The sequence below is a fragment of the Sus scrofa genome, chromosome 7 (assembly GCF_054392235.1).
Source record: "Sus scrofa isolate SSC_HxYL_T2T_F1_AM1 chromosome 7, Sscrofa_HxYL_maternal_Yorkshire_Landrace_v2.0, whole genome shotgun sequence".
Lineage (NCBI taxonomy): Eukaryota > Metazoa > Chordata > Mammalia > Artiodactyla > Suidae > Sus > Sus scrofa.
The window spans coordinates 99125532-99146611 of NC_139389.1; the positions used below are offsets into that span (position 1 = coordinate 99125532).

At 39.3% G+C, this 21080-nt stretch overlaps 2 protein-coding genes across 36 annotated transcripts in view; one reads left to right on the plus strand and one right to left on the minus strand.

The window, feature by feature from the left end:
- The window catches only part of KLHL25 (kelch like family member 25), a 665168-nt gene that overhangs the window by 445133 nt on the left and 198955 nt on the right, over positions 1 to 21080 (minus strand). The gene's annotated exons all lie outside the window — the stretch shown is intronic.
- AKAP13 (A-kinase anchoring protein 13) overlaps positions 1 to 21080 on the plus strand; it is a 333498-nt gene that overhangs the window by 182771 nt on the left and 129647 nt on the right. For 23 of the 35 annotated variants that reach the window (XM_084969374.1, XM_084969377.1, XM_084969375.1 and 20 more), the window contains one exon: positions 3527 to 3660. In XM_084969374.1, coding sequence (XP_084825500.1) covers positions 3527 to 3660 — 134 coding nt within the window. Of the gene's footprint in view, positions 1 to 418; positions 680 to 3526; positions 3661 to 21080 lie in introns of those variants that run through there. The other 12 variants (XM_084969400.1, XM_084969401.1, XM_084969403.1 and 9 more) reach the window with 1 other exon arrangement.

Below are 21080 nucleotides of genomic sequence, written 5' to 3' on the forward strand. Positions count from 1 at the left end.
GGTTTAGTCCTTTTTCTGGAGAACCACAACAAACATTGTTGAAAAAGTGTATTTTAATATCAAGCCTGAAACTCCTTTCTTTTCCTATCATTCTAGTCTCTGTCCTGAGCAAATTTAGAGTCAGAGTAGTTTCATGAACAGCTGTAAGTATCATTCTGAGCCAGTGGCCCAGCATCCCAAATGGTGGTATTAGGTCATTGGTGGAGGCTGAGGGGGAAGGGAACTCCCTCCTTTTCCTGCCTGAGGAGCAGACCTCCAGTTCCATTGCCTGTTGCTCTTGGGCAGCAGTCTGGGAATTCAGGACCCTGCACAGCACAGGGGATAGGATGCAGGATTTCCGCCCAAGCCTAGTCTGCTGAGCTGCTGTCACAGGGCAGACGTTGTGTCTGCTTATCTTGGTGAAGCAGCTGCACCGAGCAGATTGCTCACACAGCAGCCTGTTCCATCTATGGGTAACCATGTCCAGAGAGAGCGAAAAGAAACCACTATTGCTCAGTGGAAATAAACGATCTGAATAAAACTTCTTATTGGGGGTTGAGGCTGAAGCTCAAACTGGAGTCTGACTCGGTATTGACTCCTGAAGTCGTTCAAGGTCAGTTTGATTAACACTTTGAGACCACCACCTGTTACCAGGTATAGTCAGAGGACCTATCTCCATGCTTGCCCTAGGCTCTTGTAGGTAAGAAACCTATTTTATTCTTATTGTTTGTTTTTGCTGTTCTAATTTTTGAAAACCCCTTTACTGTAGTATGTGTTAAGAATGTGGGGGTGGGACATGTAGAGAAATGAACAAAAAGAATAAGGAAAGAAGTTGGTTTTGAAAAAGAGCAATTTAAACACAGTGGTCATTTTTGCTGATAAAGGGTTTTTAACCACTTATAATCTATTTTTCTAGTTGAGGGATTTCAGAAACCTAGCAGTATTTTTAGTGACTTTAGGCTTTCTGTTTTATTAATGTTTTGGATTGTTCGTGACAGAAATTTGTTGGCCGCTCTCTCAGAATTTAAACAAGAATATCTCTAATTTTTAAAATAAGGCACAACAACAAGTCTATTTTGGGGGCCCTGGCAGGTTGACATTTTAGAAGAATGGGAGTGGCTGTAAGCTGATGCCTGGCTATGTTCTTTTCATTTGGGTGCTGCGTCTTTGGCCACATGGGCTGGAATTATTTCTCTTTCTGGCTCTGTAGTCAGATTAACCCAAGGAAGTACGAACTGTATAAGGCTTGTGTCTAGAGGTACCTTATGAAAAAAGACAGAAACCAGGAAGTTTTTAGACTTTGATTTTTTAATAGTCCACAATACAGTAATGATGCAAAGAAATTATTTTTAAGATTTTAAGGTTTTAGGAAGGAGAATGAGAAGAAAATCAAGTTTCAACAGTATCTCTGGGTTTGGGGTTGGCTCATATGTGTGGGCGAGTTACTTCTTCTGCTATGAAGAGTCATATGTGCTCTGTGCTTATGGCTTCAAAGAACAGGGAGAAGTAGCCAGTGATGAAGAAATTGGTGCTTTCTTCAGAAAATAGCCAGGATTGGGGAAAGACCCCGGTCACATTGCCCTCGAGAAAAAGCACCTGAGTGTGATCTCAGACTAAAGGGTGTTTTCTAGAAAGTTCACATTTCATTCATGAATTTAACCACACTGTTTTGTAAGTGAGGAGACAGAGGTTAACTCCTGACTTGGAAGGAGCCCCATGGCATTGGCTTCTGTTTTTATATACTGCTGTTGGCAAAGCCAAATAGAAATTGAGGAAAACACAAAACTTTGAGTTAGAATGAGGGGATGTGGCCCTTCATCCATCGAGAGTGTTGACCACAGTGCTTTGGAAAGTTGGATGTGCATGACTGAGTTGGGCCAACACACCCCACAAGTCTCAGTAATCTCTGTTTACCATTGTGAGTGGTTGCCACTTGCCAAGACACACATTTTCAGTTGATGGGTATAGGATAGTAAGGATGTACCAAAAATCACATCCTCAAATAAAATAAAAATCATCAACCCTCTCTAAAAAACAAAACAAAAAAAAAACTATAAGAAACCTATTTTACTCACTTAGAAATATTTCAGTCAAGGAGTACTTCTAAGGGGATTGCTTAGTCATATTTTTTTTAAACTTTAATCACATTTTATGAAGTGTAGGAGAGATTTTGGTTCTTTTAATAAGGAAGAGTGCCCATTTTTTTAAATGCTAGTGAGGTTATATAATTATGAATAAGGACAAAGAAAGGAGACTTGTAAATGTTCAGTTATAGGAATGTAACTTTCCTAAGTCTAAAGTAGGCCTTTATTACAGGTCACAGTATGCAGTTAAAAAACAGTGGTCATATATATTAATATAATTAATCATATATCTTAATATAATTTACCCTTTGGTAAAGAACCACCTCTGACTTTTGGTATAGGGAACTCTGCTAGAGTAGTGACATGACTAGATTACTAACAATCACAGAAAAGTATTTTCAAATGAAATTGAGATCATGATTCCATTTGTATTTGGATTATCAAGGTGAATTTTGACTGTTCAGCCATCATTTCCCTTTAAAGAAGTATCAAAGCATGATTTTTGCCTCAGACATCATTTTATCACTTCCTTCCTGTATATGCTTGACCATATGGTAGTTATTAAATTTTGGTCTGTTGAGCTTAATTCTAAAGACAACATGAAAAGACTTTTCCTTGAGAAAAGGAATTGCTTGTTTTTTATTGTTTTGGTTTGGGAAAAAATAAAAGTGAAAACAAAACATAATTTACTAGAGTAGTTCAGTCTCATCAGTTTCAGTGATGGAAAGATCAGTATGTATAAAATGTTTTAAAGAAAGTGAGACTCTTTCCAAAGGCTTTGTCTCATTCTCAGCAGCTCTTTTTGTTCTGTACAAATACCTGCAAATGTCTCTTGCCTCTTTGATGATGATCCAGATGGACTACTAGCTTAAGCTGTCAGTCTCTTCCCTTCAAGCTTGTGAGTGTACTTTTCCACATGCTGGTCAGCACCACACTCATTTGAATTGTCATTAAAAGTCAATAATGGGAGTTCCCGTTGTGGCGCAATAGAAATGAATCCAACTAGTAACCATGAGGTCATGGGTTCAATCCCTGGCCTCGCTCAGTGGATTTGGGATCCAGCATTGCCGAGAGCTGTGGTGTAGTTCACAGACGTGGCTCGGATCCCACGTTGCTGTGGCTGTGGCGTAGGCTGGCGGCTGCAGCTCTGATTCCACCCCTAGCCTGGGAACCTCAATATGCCACAGGTGCAGCCCTAAAAAAAGAGTCAGTAGTGAAAATGGAAGTTCAGTGGACGTTGAACTGGATCTTCGCTTAGCTACAAACCCACATAGAGGCTAAGGAAAAACCATACAACCATGCGATTAAGGACTAGCTTAGCACTGGTCACTGGCTCCAAAGCAATACTTCTGTTTAACACAAAAGCAAGAGCAAACATATGAAATCTGGGACATGTTGTGTAAATAATAAGATCCAGGAATCAATTTTTCAAATGCACTCTGGAACTGCCTTGTTCTCTTCAGAAATGCCAGACACAAAAGCTGAAGATGAAGTGGATTTTCTGAATAACCCTGGGGAAAGTTCAATTTCTGCAGAGGTGGCTATCAGCAACAGAGCTATGACACCTGAGGTGAAACAAGGCCTGAAGACACAGGTGGTAAGTGGCATCAATTCCGTAGGAGCACAAAATATATTTAGCCTGCTCTGCTATGTCTGATATAAGGCCTTGTTTAGGGGATTTTAAAATTCACAATAGATTTTTTTCCCCTTTCTCTCGTGTTCCCTCACATACAAATGTGGACATGTTCAGTGAAGGTTTTACACAGCGTAGATTTGGAACAGAACCTCGTGCATCGATCCCTTGGAGATTGTAATGAAAAGGTTTTCCCTGTGAGCATGAGACTTTCCAATTCGTCATGAGGTTTAACATGTCAGAAAATGGGAATTGCCACAAAAAGAGGTCTTAAACCTGACTGTCCTTTCTTTGTATAGAAACTGAGAGCAAAAATGAGATTTAAATGTAAAGATCAATACTGACTAAAAATATGAAGTATGCCATTTTTAGAGATGAAAAAAAGGTTCAGTAGGTTTTCCTGACAGTTTTATTGAGAAGTAATTCACATAACCATAAAATCTGCTTGTTCAAGTAAAGTAGTTTAGTAGTTTTTAATATATTTACACAGTGGTACAACTGTCACTACTAATTTTATAACATTATCACCACGCCATAAAGAAATCACATATTCATTAGCAGTCCACCCCCACACCCCCTCAGCTAATAGTTACTAATCTCTTTATGGATTTGCCCATTTTGGAACCATGTAATCGGAATTCTAAAATATGTAGTCTTTGTGACTGATTTCTTTCACTTAGTATTATGTTTCAAGGTTCAATTGATCAGTATTTCATTTCTTTTCATTGCCAAGTAATATTCTGTTGTAGGGATATACTACACTAGTACATTTGGCTTATTTCTACTTTTTGGCTATTGTGAATAATAATTGCTGTGAACATTTAGGTGTTGGTGATGGACATGTGTTTTCATATTCTTTGGGTTTTCATGTGCTTTGTAGGGGGTTTGCTGGATCATAGAGTAATTCTATATTTAATATTAATTTTCAGAATTGTTTTTCTTCAGGGTCTTGATTATTTTCTTGTTTAAATCTATTAACTTGTAAAACAAGAAGTCTTAAATTTGTCAAGAGAAACAGTGCTTTAAGCTTTAGATTCCATGCTTGTTTAAAAAAAAAAAAACTTTTGGAAGCAGAAAAATCAGGTTACTGGACTAAATCACTTTGCCTCTTCAGAAAACGGTGCTTCCTTGTCGAGACTTGAGGGTGCACTGTTTTTACTCTTTAGAGAACTAAAAGTTATTTTTTCTTAAAGTCACCCCAGTAGGTAAACAGAACTGTACCCTCCCAAGCTGCTTCAAGTGTATGAATTGTGATAAACAAGCTTCATTTTACTGGAGTACAGTGGTAGGGAGGTGCTGGCTGTTCTAACCCACCCCTTATTACAGATAATATTCATGACTAATGCCTGGGTGGCTACTTGTACAGCAGGCATTATTCAGACAAATGTTGCTTTTGCCCCTGGGGAAAGAAAAGAGAACACACCCTGCATGGGTACATGTGTCTTTTGTTTCCAGAAGCCCCTGAAAAAGGGAAGGAACAAACTCACATCCTTGAATTGAAATGCCTCTGTTTCTTAGTCCTCCATATTAAGTCCTGGTGATTAGTGTCCTTGAGTACAGCCTCATGCTTGGCAATAGACCCTTAGCTTTCCTGTGAGGATATCTCTGTCCTAATTGTTTCTTGACTAGTATAAAGAAGAAAACAAAGCATTATTTATTTATTTATTTATTTATTTTTTAAGGTTCCTCCTCTCCTTGTCTCTTTCCTCTTTTCGTGTTCCTCCAGTTTTAGAAAGATAATAATTTCTCTGATTGGTCATGGAGCCTCATTTTATAGATAAAAGAGTTGGACTCTCAGAGAGTCACATGACTGGCTCAAGGTCAGAGCCTGCTAGAAAAGGAGCTTGTAGTTTTACTCTAACCTCCAACTTGCCCAGCAAGGTGCCTTCCTCCCTGACTCTTACCCCAGGCTCTGACTGTGGGTATATTCTAAGGAGCATCAATATGTGAGAACCATGTAATTTGTCTGTTGCAGGGGGGTATCTGTGATTTGTGTCTGCCTCTACGTAGTAGAGAAAGCATGTATTAATGGGATTTTTCGTTCCTGAAGATGTTCAGGTCTGCACAGTGGAGAATTCTGTGTTCATAGTGTTCGTAAAGTGACATGAGATCTGACCATTGACATCCCTCCCTGTTGCTCTGTCAGCCTTGTCTTACCTGCTGTGAGTGAAAGGCTTTTTAATCTTCCCCATGTCCCATTTCCGCTTTTTTCCCATTCTTCCCATGCTCTGTTCATTGAAAAGTTTGCAAACGTTTTTTTGTAAAGGATGGGGAGTAAATATTTTAGGGTTAATGGGACATAGAATTTCTGTCACAGCTAATCAACTTTGTCACTGCGGTGTGAAAGCAGCCACCAGCTGCGTGTAAACAAGAATGTGACATGTTCCAATAAAACTTTATAGAAATTTGAATCTCATATAATGAAATTATTGCATATCATGAAATACCTTTTTTTGAATTTTTTTCAATTATTTAAAAATGTAAAATCTACTCTTAGGTTTTTTTTTCCCATGGGCTATATAAAAACAAGTGGTCGCCCCCTGGCCTAGAGAATAGTTGTGCATCAGTGGATGAAAAGAAAGAGAAAGCTGGAGTGTGCATTGTGGCTCAGTGGAAACAGACCTGGCTAGTATCCATGAGGATGCAGATTCTATTCCTGGCTCTGCTCAGTGGGTTAAGGATCCAGCATTGCTGTGAGCTGTTGTGAAGGTTGCAGATGCAGCTTGGATCTAGCGTTGCTGTGGCTGTGACGTAGGCCGGCAGCTGCAGCTCTGATTCGACCCTGAGCCTGGGAACTTGCACTGTGGCCCTTAAAAACACACACACTCAAACACATATACACAAGTACAGTTCTTTTCTAAGCTGTTTTGGCTTGTGGTAAAAGCTCTGGTTATTAAACTGCACGTCGGAAGGCAGAGAGTTCCAGTTCTATGTGTCTCCTAAATTCACTTTTTGACTTAATCTCTCCGGGGCCCAGCTTCTTTATTCATCTTCTATGCTTAACCCTCTAGAGTCTGGATTGGCAATCTGAGAAGGGTTACTTGAGCTTGTGATTGGAGTCGAGTATAGAGTGGCATTTGTTTAGTATTATTTAATTCGATTTTTCTGACACATACCCAGTCCATGTATTGGCTTTGGGAATAAGACGGCCACTGTTTGACTGACTCATTGCTTCACTCATCCGCTTCCAAATGTAAAACAGAAAAAAAAAAATTGTGTATCATGTGCTTTGCTACTGTCTCAAAAACCTAGAATGATGGTGTATTTATGGCAATTTTCTAGAAAATATAAATGAAGAAGTCACTTTAAATTCTCATAGAAATCTTCCTGTTTGGTAACCTTTTCTAAATATATATATAGATGTCAACACATAGGGACCTCTGTCAAATGTGTCCTAAATACTTAAAGAAAAAAGGTATAGTTGGGTTATTTTCTTTAGTGCGGTAATCTGATATCTATCATTAAAAACTGAGGAGTAGTTTTTTATTTTTTAACCTGTTTGATACATTGTGCTATAAATGAACCCTTACTTTGAGGTCATTAATGCTTAAAATCATGATTCATAATGAATTAGGCAGTATCAAGAATGGCGATTGCTTTTATATCCTTGGAGAAAACACATGTATGTGTTAAATGCTGCAGCATTCTTGAAACATGATACACAGTCCTAACAGATAATTTCCTCACTGAATTGAAAATTGTTCACAATTCAGGAGGCCAAGTTTTACACACAATATGGTCCATTCTCATTAGTCATTTTATCAGCATTTTATAGTTGTGGTTTGTTATTAAGTATTGCCAAAGCCTCAATATTAGTTACAATTTAATATTTAACATTATCCCTTTTTACATATATTACTGGTTTCAAGGTTCTCAGATTATCTTTTATTCTCTTTTTCCCTCAATAAGTTAGTATATATCAAAGTACTTAGAGCCTGGCAGGCAATAAGTACACCTTAGCATATTAATTAGTTTCATAACTTCAGATTCTAATATCCTTTTTATTCATTTAAGTAATTGGTGGCATATGGTGGTTCCCAAAACAATCAAAGTCTCTGTTCTGCTTCTTGAACATTGTTATACAAGCTTCAGGAAGAGCATCAAACATTTATTTAAGTTGGGAGACATGGTGCTTGTTTTAATTCTGAGACCTTTAGAATTTGAGTGAATGTTAAAGATTATCTAAAGTCTAATACCTTTGCTGTATAGGAGAAATAATGGTTTTTGGAAAGTTAAGCGACTTGCCTCATTTCACAACTAGTTAACTCTGTAAGCTGGACTAGAACCTCACTTCTGGGTCAGTAGTGTGTCTGCTATACTGTGGTTTTCAGAAGAGTCATCCTGAGGGTAGACTTCTGGAGAATTCATTTTACTTGGGTGGGTTTTTGCATTTTAAACACGTATCCTTGAATGATTCACACACACACATGAAGATTCTAAAACCATTGCGTTATACTCTTGGGCTTCAGTGACAGTTGGAGAAATTCCTTTGGCTGATTTAGGACCTAAGCTGTTTCGCTTTAAAATAAGTCTCATGTTCTTAATTATAATTTGTTTAGGTGTAGGTAAATAGCACCAAGATGGTGTTTGTCCAAAGAATTTGCTTTTGGTGCAAAAATTACTGGATTTTCCAGACCTGCCCTTTATTTCCTAAAGAATGCTATCTATGATCAGGTATAGCGATGACAATGACATTAAATACTTAAGTCCAGACCAGAAAGCTTTCTGGGACCATTCACCTTGAGAATATGCTCCAGGGTGGCCAGGAAAGAATTCTGACTCTTATTTCCCTGCCCCTTTGCTGCAAACCAGCACATTCCATGTCTTGTATGAATCTTCTCCCTTCAAGATGTTGCCAAGTTCATTATGAAGGAGTTTGCTTCTTTGGGGTATCTGTTCATTGAGGTATTTCTGGAGTAATTCCTTTTCCAAATGCTCATTGCAAAAGCTTATTAGCCATATAGAACAGTTAATTCAGCAAGCCAGTATATCTTGTCAGGATGCCCATGGTCCTAGCAGCCAAACACTCAAGAACAAATATGTTCAAGCACAGCTATAAAATCCCATATGTTGAGTATTGGGTTACTGAAAAAGTCTACTCTTCATTTAATATGCACTCCCCAATCAAGAAAGCACTTTAAACCAGAACCACACTCCCCTTTAAAAAGATAACTACACAGCCAAACATTAAATTAACTGGATTTCCATTCTTAGTTATTTTCTAACAATATTAATACTTGTTTCTTCAAGGTTGTGGTAAGGGCAGTGTTGGAAATCTGGTTAAAATCTTGAATTTTCTCTGTACTTTTATTTTCTGTGTTTTCTTTTTCTTGTCTCAAGGGGGCGAGCTTGCATTTCCATTCCTAGTCTAGGAATCTCTCCTTAAAAGTTTTTGCTTTGTGTGGCTCATGCTCAGCCGCCATAGGAAAATATGGCAGCTTTCAGGCTATTAGGTAACTAACTGGGCGAGCCATTGTAATGTGTAATGGCTTACATATCCTACTCACTTATTTAACAGTTTTCAGTTTTAAAAAAGGTCCCTTAAAAAAAAAGGTCTCTGCTCTCATATTTTCATATATAGTTTTGTGGTGTATATGTCACCCAGGAAAAGCAAAGCGGCCTCTTTGTGTCGCCAATAAGTCTTTTCTGCGTGTATTTGACATTTAAGAGAACCAGATGCACCCCCACCCCCACCCCTTAATTATCCCTTTTGAGTCCAAAACTAGAGCTAGATTCAACCACAGGGAAACTTAATCTTCAACTTTTTCATACAAAACTTTTGGAGATACTCTGAACATCTCTTCTGAAATGGGGAGTTAACAGGAAGTTCTGCACATATTCTTCTAGAGAAGATAGCTGCGAAAAAGAAGTGCCTTGAAGAACCCCAGACCATAAAGCCACAAGTAGAAAAACTACAGCCTTAGGGTAAAAATATCTGTAGATAATAGATGTAAGATATCTGGCTATACGTTTTTCCCTTTTTAAAAAAAATTGAGGTATAGTTAATGTATAGTATTATATAAATATCAGTTGTACAGCAGTGATTCACGATTAAGTTATATTTCATTTGTAGTTATTATGATATGTTAGTTATATATTCCCTGTGTTGTACAATATATCCTTGCCAGTTAGTTATTTTATATGTAGTAGTTTGTACCCCTTAATCCCCTGCCCTTATCTTGCCCTTCTCCTCTTCCCTCTCCCTATTGGTACCCATTAGCTAGTTCTTTTTGCAGGGGTGGGGTGGCCTGCGCTTGTGGCAAGTGAAATTACCTGGGCCAGGAATGGAACCCATGCCACAGCAGTGACCATGCCGGATCCTTAACCTGCTGCACCGCGGGGGAACTCCTAGTTCTTTTTATCTGCAAGTCTGTTTTTTTGTTATAGTCACTAGTTTATTTTTTTTAGATTCCACATATTAGCGATATCATCCAATACTTGTCTTTGTCCTTGTCTGACTTAGTTCATCCATATTATTGCAAATAGAAAAAATTCATTCTTTTTTTAATGGCTGAGTAGCATCCCATTCTATGTAACTATACATTTTTAAGTGACCTTGAGCAAGTTATTTAGTTTCTCTGGTCTCTATTTTCTCATTTGTATAATGGTTAGACAATCTCTAATATTTCTTCTAGTTCTTAGTTTTTGACCAGTGTGTGATTCTAAAATGATAGGAATAGGAGTTCCCATTGTGGTTCAGCGGTAATGAACCTGACTAGAATCCATGAGGATGTGGGTTTAATTCCTGGCCCCACTCAATGGGTTAAGGATCCAGCATTGCCATGAGCTTTGGTGGAGGTCGCAGACATGGCTTGCATCTGGCATGGCTGTGGCATAGGTGGGCAGCTATAGCTCCGATTCAACCCCTAGCCTAGGAACTTCCATATGCCGCAGGTGTAGCCCTTAAAAAATAAAATAAAAATAAAAAAATAGAATAATAGGAATATATTCATGAACCTTAAGGTGTACCTCTTACTATGTTGGAGTAAAAGGACAATCACAAGGGATTTTCTAAAATCATACTTTCTTTAATGGCAGTTCTTACTAATCACTTTTTCTTGGAACATTTTCCAAGATGTTTTGCTCTGCAGTCTTATTTCTACTAATAATCCGCTCCTATCTCTCATAAAGCTCCTCTCCCCCCCCCCCCCCTTTGGTCTTTTTGCCTTTTCTAGGGCCACTTCCTGCGGCATATGGAGGTTCCCAGGCTAGGGGTCGAATCGGAGCTGTAGCCGCCAGCCTACGCCAGAGCCACAGCAACGCGGGATCCGAGATGCGTCTGTGACCTACACCACAGCTCATGGAAATGCTGGATCCTTAACCCACTGAGCAAGGCCAGGGATTGAACCCGCAACCTCATGGTTCCTAGTCAGATTCATTAACCACTGCGCCACAACGGGAACTCCTTATCTCTCGTAAAGCTTCTTAATCATAGGTCATTTGTACATTTTGGAGAAAGCATGTGTGCCCCTTTTTCCCACCTGTTTGGACAAAAGAACCAAATCTGACTCTTATTCCTCTTTCAGCCCATTTTTCTGCATTCCTCCTTTCACCTTTTTTTCATTCTTTCCTCATATTGACAGCCCAGGTTAGTAGCCAAGCACCATGGAACGATTATGGAGCCCAGTAAACTCAGGTTTTAATCCTAGTTCTGCTGCTTGATCTGCCACTTTGATCCATTTAGAGGCTCAGTTTCCTCATCTATAAATTCAGAATAATGATGCCAACTTCAAGGGTTATCTTTTCTAACTAGAGTTGGTGTAGTGTCTAGCATGTAATAGGCATTTTATAAGCAGTAAATGTAACACTAGTCTCATTTTAAACTAACTCAGAATTATCAGACCCACTCTTAGGACTCTGTGGATAAATGATTTTAATAGGTAATGGTTAAATGGTCTTGTAAGAAATTACCAATCATATCAGGCCATAGTGTTACTCATATAAATTATCATGTAACTTTGTTTACTGTGAGGATGTACTAATTTATTCAGTACTTGATTCAACAAATGATCATTGAATGCTGCCAGATCTTAGAAATGCTGAAGTAGAATAAGCCTGTCTCTGTATTCAAATTCATATTTCAGTGGGAAGAGGTAATTATTAAACAATAAGATAGAGTATGGTAAGTGTTAAAATATAGATTAACTTAGGGTTACTTTTTTTTTGTTTTTTGTTTTTTTTTTAATTTTTTTTAAATTTTCCCACTGTACAGCAAGGGGGTCAGGTTATCCTTAGATGTATACATTGCAGTTCTTAGGGTTACTTTTGAACAGATATCTTTAAGCTAGATAAATGGTAAATTCCTCTCTTTAAGTTCTGTACACCCTCTGGGAGGAGGAAGTTTCTTAAAGAGTGGTGTATTATTTTTAAACTGTTTACCTCAAGTGGCTTTCCAAGTTTCATTTTAAAAGCGGTTTGTCTTTTGTGGGAGTGAAGGTATGTGCATTTTGTGTCAGAAATAAGTGCTTCGGTGTAACTATTATTTCTGCCAGTAAACTCAGAAGGGCCGCCAGCCAGCCATCTCTCAGGAAAACTAGTGCTTGCTTCTGACCCCAAGTTCTGTGTTCAGCTTATTGACACAAATGTGACCTAATGGCTGCTTGGTTTTGCCTCTTGAGAGAAGAAGCTTCCATAGTAGAAGAGCTAGAAGAAAAATGTCATTTGCTCTGTGAAGCAAGGTCTAGGTCCTTCTTGGTGATGCACATAATTGGGGCAGTTATAGATTTCTCATATTAGGTTTTGATTGTATTTTAAGCAGTTGCTTTGCTTTATCCAAAAAGGATTTCAGGGGTACTGATTTCTGATATTTTTGGCCTCTTAGGCTGCTCAACTTTGTATTACATCCTGTGGCTTTGATTTCATTTATCTATTCATTTAATAAACATTAATATTTAGTAAACATTAAATGAATGCCTTTCCCTCTCAAGGTATTGATTCAAATATGTAGGGGATTTAAAAGAAGTTAGATATTGTTTCTATCCCCAGGGTGATTAGAATGTCATTAAATAAAGCAAGCACATACAGGCATAATCACAGTCTGTGGTTGCAGTATGTGAGACACACCATAGGTGCTGTGCTGTAGGAGTTCACAGAGAGGCAAATTCTTCCTGAGAAGTGCTTGTCTGAAATGTGGTGTTTCCTTGGTGATAACCTTGTTGTAACACATGTGATATAAGTATTCATTAAAGAGTAGAGATAGATTCAGGGAAGCTTTGATGTGCTTTCCAGCTCTATAGTTCTTTATTGCTTTCACAATGTACTTAGCCCTCGAAGATCTTGGCATTGCCAGAAACGCTTCAGTTTGCAAGGTAACTGATCTGGTTATAATATAGGTTTAAAAAAAAAAAAAATCCCACTAGGAAACTGAGGAAAGTAACATTTACCAAGAGAAGCATGAAGAATGGAAGTATTTGGTAGTATGTGAATCATATAGGGATTAAAAAGAGTAGTGTTAATTGATTCCATTTATCCAGTATAAATCTTTACTCCCTTCCTGCCTCTTTCATGCAGTGATATAGACATTTTGCTTCCATTCTGAGAACCCCTAAAGTCCCATCACTGCTTGTAGATCCAAAGAATGGTGGTCTTAGGTCAGTGCCACATGCTTCCAAAGAAAGTTAGTTGATGGTGAAAATACCTTCCATAAAGTTCAGAACGGAAAATACTGTTAGGAGCACATTTAAAATATCTTGTATTTGGAGTTCCTTCTGTGGCGCAACATGTTAAGGATCTAGTGCTGTCCCTGCAGTGGCTTGGGTTGCTGCTGAGGCACAGGTTTGATCCCCAGGCTGGCCCAGTGGGTTAAGGATCCAGTGTTGCCGCAGCTGTGGCATAGGTCACAGCTGTGGGTAGGATTCGGTTCCTGGCCTGGCCCTGGGTACAGCCAAAAAAAAAGAAAAAGAAAAAAAAAAATCCTGTGTTTAAGCCTTACTCAGAAGTCAGAGTAAGCCAAATATTTATTATATTGATCTTGCTTATCTGTACAGCAGTTGGCATTCTCTCCTGAATCATCAGGATCGATACATAGTTGAGAATTTTGAAAGCCTAGTCATTCTGGGATTGGAGTTTGGGGCCCAACTGAAGTATAAGAAATAAATGGAGTTTTCATATTTGGTTCCTGAATTGCCATTGAAGATAGTTGCAGGAGATGATTTCTGAACTGTTTGAACTGATTATAATAGGAATAATTGGAATAAGTGCATAGCTTTCTAAAGTGGATACTGTAAAAAATATTTATTTGAATGTATAAATTTGACTTGGAGCTTTCATTTATGTGAGATATACAGTAGTTCCTCCCCCCGCCCCTTATCTATGGGGCATATGTTCTAAGAGCCCCAAGGGTGCCTGAAACCTTGGATAATGCCACACCCTACATATACTGTTTTTTCCTATACATACATTCATATCTATGATAAAGTTTAATTTATAAATTAGGCACAGTAAAACTAACCACAATACCTAATACTAAAATAGAACAATTATAACAGTATACTATAATAAAGGTTATGTGAGTGTGGTCTCTCTCTCAGAATATTTTGTTGTACATTTAATGTCTTTTCCACACTTTGCCCATAACTTTTTCAGTTTGAGGTACACCAGCAAAACTAGTATTTTCTTTTTCCTTTCTTTGCATTTTCACAGATAGAACATTTCTTATTACCATAGATCTTAGCAACCTCAGTATATATATATTTTTTCTTTCCCTATTAAGATTAGAACTTTCACCTTTTCATCTAAAGAAAGCACTTTACAGCTTGAGCAGATCCAAATTGCCAGCATCACTGCTCTTGTGCTTTGGGACCATTATTAAATAAAACCAGGAGTAGTTGAACACCACACTCCAAGATAGTCAATCTGATAACCAAAACAGCTATGAAGTGACTAACAGATACCCTGGACAAAGGAGTGATTCATGGCCCTTGTGGGACAGAGAGGGATAGTGTAAGATTTCATCAGGCTACTCAGAAGAGCACACAACTTAAAATGTATAGAATATTTATTTCTGAAATTCACCCATTTAATATTTTCCAACCATAGTCGAGCACAGGTAACTGAAACCATGGAAGGAATACTCAGATAAGAGGGGACTACTGTATACACATATGTGTGTGTGTTTCTTTCATTACACAGAATGTGAGATACTTTGTGAGCATCACAACATCTGGGAAAACTTAAACACTTTCTTGAGGCAGTTAAAAAAAAAATGGAATGGTGGATGCATGTGAAATACTATGACTTATTCTCTTGCTTGGAGTCTCCTTGAAGAAAGGTAGACCACTAGAAAAATGTGCCTGAGTTGGAGATACCCCTTTGGTTTGTTAGCAAAAACCAGAGAGCATGGGATCATAAGATTTGTAATGGGACCATTTAAAGGTCTTTTCTGTTTGTATTCCAGATTCTTCAAGTACAGGGACTCAGAATCTTCCAGAACAAATTGTTCTCATTGTAGAACCTTAGAGTAGGGTGGCTTCATAGCCCTTGCCATGCAGTCTCTACCTTGTAGTTTGCAGGGAAGGGGCTTGGGCCCCAAGTGCTCTGGTGCTCAAAGGGCCTTCCATTGTTTGCCCAGCTGGTTAGCAGAATCGAGTCTAGGACCCTGGACTCTGGTGCCTTGCTGTGCGCCGGCCCCTCCCTTCCTGCCCACCTCTGCCTGCTCTGCCGGAGAGATCACCTCATCTCGCTGAAATGGGCTCCTCGGTGTCATGCAGTAAGCTGAGGCGGCCTGTGCTTCCTCTGCTGGGGAAAACCTTAAATAGGACCACCTGGCCAGTGACCCTCTTCTGTTTCATGAAACCCTTCCCCTACCCTCAGACATAGAAACATGGGGAGGGCACAGCTGAATCTGTATACTGAATCCTGTGCTGTGGGCATCTGCTGTCTGGGCAGCTCTGCATGGCTTCCTTCAGCAAACTGCCATCTCGTATGGGTTCTTGGAGGCCTGTGGTGGGTCCTCATGCCCGTCACAGTGCCCGGCCATCTGGACAGGTGTAAGAGTCTCACCTCTTGTTGCCTTCAACTTTCCAAAACATGGCGTCTTGATTTTGACACATGCTTGCTCCGGGTTGCCTTCCCTGTAATTTAACACAGAGTGGAAGGAGGAAGGAGCATCTTTGGTTCCAAACCAGCGCATGTGAGTCACTCAGGATTCCACATTGGTTTAGTGATGTTTCCTGGCTGTGCCACCATAGATAAATGACGTGAGACAGGGAAGAGCCTTGTGCTTGCGCGTCCTTCACTAGGGAGCCATCCTGGCAGCCCCGGGCAAAGCGGTAATGTAGGATCTCCTTTCCAGGGCCCTTTATCTTTCTGTTTCTATGAAAATAATAACTTATGGAAATGTGTTTATGGTCTGCTCTGTTTCTGACATCAATTTATTTCTTTACCAGCCTTCCTCCTTATTTTACCACCCCACATTCTCTTGTATTCATTTCCCCCATTGAGTCACTTACAAGCCAGGCTCCTTTTAGGCAGAAGGGCCTCGGGACACAGTGGGTTGATATCAGGCCTTTCCCTACCATGCTAGGCCTAGATGGCAAAAGAAGAGCTAGAGCCACCACCTCAGCTATAGGCCTTTTGAGATTGGACCGGAGCCTGGACCAGTCTGGAGGGGATGCATGACAAGTACCAGAACCTGTGTGTTGTGTGACCTCCACTTTGTGGGCAGCAGGACATTTGTTCCCAGAGGCTCATTCCACCCCTATGAGGCCAGAGATTGTGGGAAGCCACAGACTGACTTGTCAGCACAGATATATCCATGCATGAGTCCCTTATTTTTCAACATTTATAGCAAAAGATTCCAATGGTAAATGATGCTGGTAGAATGTATTCCTTTCCTGCAGGAGAGAGTTACTGTTATGCCTTTCTAAAATGAAATTGAACCTTTAATTTGCAAACATCTACTGTTTTGTGTGACAAACATAGTAATAGAAACTGGGGGTGCCATAATGGGTAAAATGAGTAAGATATGTCCCATCCCTCAAGAAGCTCTGTTGGGAGAGACAAAAAAAACCAGAAGTGGACACCTGCGAACTTAGGGAAGGAATCCTCTCACATTTAGGCCGTGTATACCAGTGTGACTTATGTTTACTTTCAGTGGCATTATACCAATGTGACTTATGTTCACTTTCAGTGGCATTATACCATTAAGCCTTAAGGGGAGTTCTGCTGAAATGTGTCATTCAGGAGATTTTCCCCTGTTGACAGCCCCACTGGCCTTAAAATAGGGAGCTGGTTGTTTCATTCCAGTTCCAGAAAGTGATGCTTATGTTGTGATTGTTTTGCATAATAGTTCCTGTCTCTATCACCATCGTACACAACACAATAGGCTGTGTTCCTTCCTAGGAGTCATTAGGTTTCCCTAATGGGATGATCTAGAGGAAGAAAATAGAGCTCTGGCCCTCTTCCTTCGTTAGTGCTGTGTCTGCTTCACATCAAGCTCAGTGAATTGTTTTTCTCCTGTCTGAGGCTGCTCTTTCCTCCTTGAGACAGGCAAAGGTTTTAAATCCTGGCTTTCTTGTCGTGGAACTTAGTGCAATTGCTGTTGCACCTGAACCAGACCAGCAAGCTATGAGGAGGAATACTGTTTCAAGATTGGCATATAATGTGGACAGTGGTCTTAGGTTTGCTTTTTAAGTCAAACACTGTGTCCTGTAGACTTTGAGGAGTTTCTCATTGGCACACTCCATCTGAATAGCCTCCCAGGCTCTATAAAGCCAGTGGAAGTCTTAAGACTGCTGCTTAGGGTCGTAATTACCATGTATTTCTACCTACTTATTTGGTTTTGGTGTCATAACGGGAGCTACTGTTTTCATTGTCCCTGAAGGGGTGAGGGCTGGGGGTGAAAAGCTCATCAATGTCTAATAACACTGAGTTGTCTTATCTTTGTTTTATTCCCAGTGAGGACCTTTATTGCCAACATGTATATCTCTTGGCATGGCTCTTCAAGTAAAAACAAGATAATGCATGCCCTTTCAAGACATAATTCTAAAATCAGCCTTGTTTGGTTTTTTTGTTTGTTTCTTTGTTTTTAACTTATGGTGCCTATGGTTAACTAATTCCAGCCACTTATTACTACTGGACAAACATGAAGAGATGCCCTGAAAGTGGCTGATGTGAAAAGTTGCTTTGATCCTCCTTCCATAAGGCTAGTTAATGGGAATGTGAAGCAGGAAAGTGGGGGCGCGGCAAAAAGGAAAGGGAAGTTGAAGGAGAACTTTAATGTGGGAGGTGAGGAAGCAGAAGGATAAGGAAAAAAAAAAAACTTGTCTCTTTGCAGCATCTGCAATTTACCAAGCTTTAAAGACATGAAATGGCAACAGCTGTGAAAAGACCAAGTTGTCTAATTCTTCTAGCATTGTCCATATAAGTTCTTATTATTTATCACTCAAGTGTAGAGGGGGGAGGATGAGATTGTAAAATGAGATATTAAAAGCAAGTTTCTTTGTTTTAGATATACACAGTTACTCAGGAAATTTCAACAGCTCTTGCGAAGTAGAGTCACTTCTGGGACTTTAAATTTTGACATTCCTTTTCAAAAAACAAATGTTTCTTCAGGAACTTCTTTTTAATAAAGAAATAGTAGTGGAATCTAAAAAAAGGAGACAGTGAACTTCTTTGCAGAACAGATAGTGACTTAACAGACTTTGAAAAACTTATGGTTTCCAAATGAGACAGGTTACGGGGTGAGGGGGATGCACTGAGGGTTTAGGATGGAAGTGCCTTAAAATTTGGTTGTGGTGAGTGTTGTACGCCTATAAATGTAATAAAATTCATTAAGTAATAAAGAAAAGAAATAGTAATTAAGACATTTGATAAATGGTTGTCATTGATTTTACTTTTTTTTTTTTTTTTTTTTGTCTTTTTTTGCCATTTCTTGTGCCACTCCATCGGCATATGGAGGTTCCCAGGCTAGGGGTCTAATCGGAGCTGTAGCTGCCAGCCTATGCCAGAGCCACAGCAACGCAGGATCCGAGCCGAGTCTGCAACCTACACCACAGCTCACGGGCAACGCCCGATCGTTAACCCACTGAGCAAGGCCAGGGATCGAACCCGCAACCTCATGGTTCCTAGTCAGATTCGTTAACCACTGCGCCACGACGGAAACTCCTGATTTTACATTTTAACAAGGTAGCCTTTAAAAGGGGATATATATCTCCCCCTCGCCCAATGTATATATGCTCTGATGACCGCAAGGAGTACCTGAGCCAAGAGGGAGAAAAACACACAGAGTCTACTATCATGTCTTGAACTTTCGTTCTTTAGGATTGTGGCTTGTGGTTCCTCATGTTACCTGCCCCAGGAGTGAAGACCATCTTATAATTTGATTGGAACATTTCCACTCCATGGAACCTGTAACAAATGAATCTTTTTTGGAATAGTGGAATTTTCAGATAGCTGAAGGTAAAGCCTTAAAAGTTGGAGCTTCCACTTGGAAGCTTTTGTGATAGTGTATTTCTAAAATACCTATGCACTTGGCTGGCTTATTGAAAAATGTGAGTTCTTGATCAGAAACATTGTTATGACTATCAGGATGGTTATGTAATAAATTCGTACATCAGTGGGCACTAATCCTAGCAGCAGTATGGAAACTTGGATTAAGGAGTTACTCATTTCAGTTTTCCTTTGGTCATTTGCCTCAGTCTCTCAAAAATGGAATGAGACCCAGTCTCATAAGGCCATATAGTCTCTTAGAAAGTGCCTTTCAGCTAAATTCATTCACACATAGATCATTGAAACAGTCTTTTCTGAGAGAAAACAATTTTATTTGCTCTTTGGAAAACCATCTCTGCTTTTCATTCCTGCTGTAGTTGCTTTTTTTTTTTTTGGAGGGGTGGGGGCGCACCTGAAATATATGGTAGTTCCTGGTCCAGGAGTTAAACCCATGCCACAGCAACGACCTGAGCTGCTGCAGTGACAATGCTGGGTCCTTAACTCACTGAACCACGTGAGAACTCCTTCTACTATAGCTACTCTTAATTCATCAGCTTCATTTAAAATATTATGGAATTGTTTGGGCCTCACTTCACATTTAACTAAAGGCACCAGCTTTTATACAGTCCCTTAAGACAGAAAGCTTTCACCTTTCATCCCAGATTCCTTGTTACCACAAACCAAAGAAAATTTTTTTCTGTCAGATGTAACTTATCACTTCAGACTTCCAGTTTAGATAGTTTATGTCCATGTTTTCTCCTACTTGGACTCTGGTTTCCTTACCACTAATTTCTTTCTGCCTATATCCCAGCAGTTGTTGAACTGGTTGGTCTTCAGATTTCCCTATACTTTAAAAATTACTAAGAACTATGAGGAAATACTATTTATATGAGTTACATCTGTAAATTTTTACCATGTTAGAAATTAAAACCGACACATTATACAATATTTATTAACTCATTCACAGTAACAATAATAAACCCACTACTTATTAGCGTAAAGAGTGTATTTTCATGAAAAATAACTTTTCTAAAACATAAGAGATGCTGAGTCAGAAATTGGAGTAAAAAAAGTCACTCTTTGTTTGACTTTGTTTTACTCCAGCTTTTGGCTCAGTTTCTCTTACGTATTCAAACTGTTGCCATAAGCAAAATCCAGCCTAACACACATATATGTTTAAAAAGGAAAGAATATTTTATTAATTTTCTCTTGTAATTGTTATCTTCTTCTTTGATACTAGATAAGAATTGACAAGTGGTAAATTCTTAAAAGTTGTTTAGGAATTCCCTTTGTGGCCCAGTGGAAATGAGTCCAACTGGTATCCATGAGGATGTGGGTTCGATCCCTAGGCTTGCTCAGTAGGTTGAGGATCTGACGTTGCCATGACCTGTGTTGTAGGTCACGGACGTGGCCAGCAGCTGCAACTTGAATTTGACCATTACCCTGGGAACTTCCATATGCCACAGGTGTGGCTGCCAAAAAAAAAAAAATTCTTTGTAGAATGGAATCTGAAATCATATCATTGAAGTTTTTGTACTTTAGCACATTAAAAGCCACTGGTCTGTCTTCTACTCTGAATGGATCTTTTATCCCGGCATCAAGCATTTGTCATTTGGGAAATATTGATTCCCTGAGTAACACAACTCTTCTAAATGTTGAACATTTCATTCTGCCATTCAGAGGAAGTTCCCTTGTGCAGTGGGTTAAGGATCTGATGTTGTCACTATAACAGCTGGGGTTGCTGCTATGGCTTGAGTTTAATCTCTGGCCCAGGAAACTTCCACATGCCATGGATGCACTCCCCCTCAAAAGAAGAAAATCACATTTGTTAATATCACAACCAGTCTTATCCCAAACATCTTTTAAGTTTTGGTAAACTGGCAGGTTCACAGTGGCAGATACAAGTTTTCCCAGAATCTCATTTTCACTTGAAAGTATGAATTTTATCATCAGCA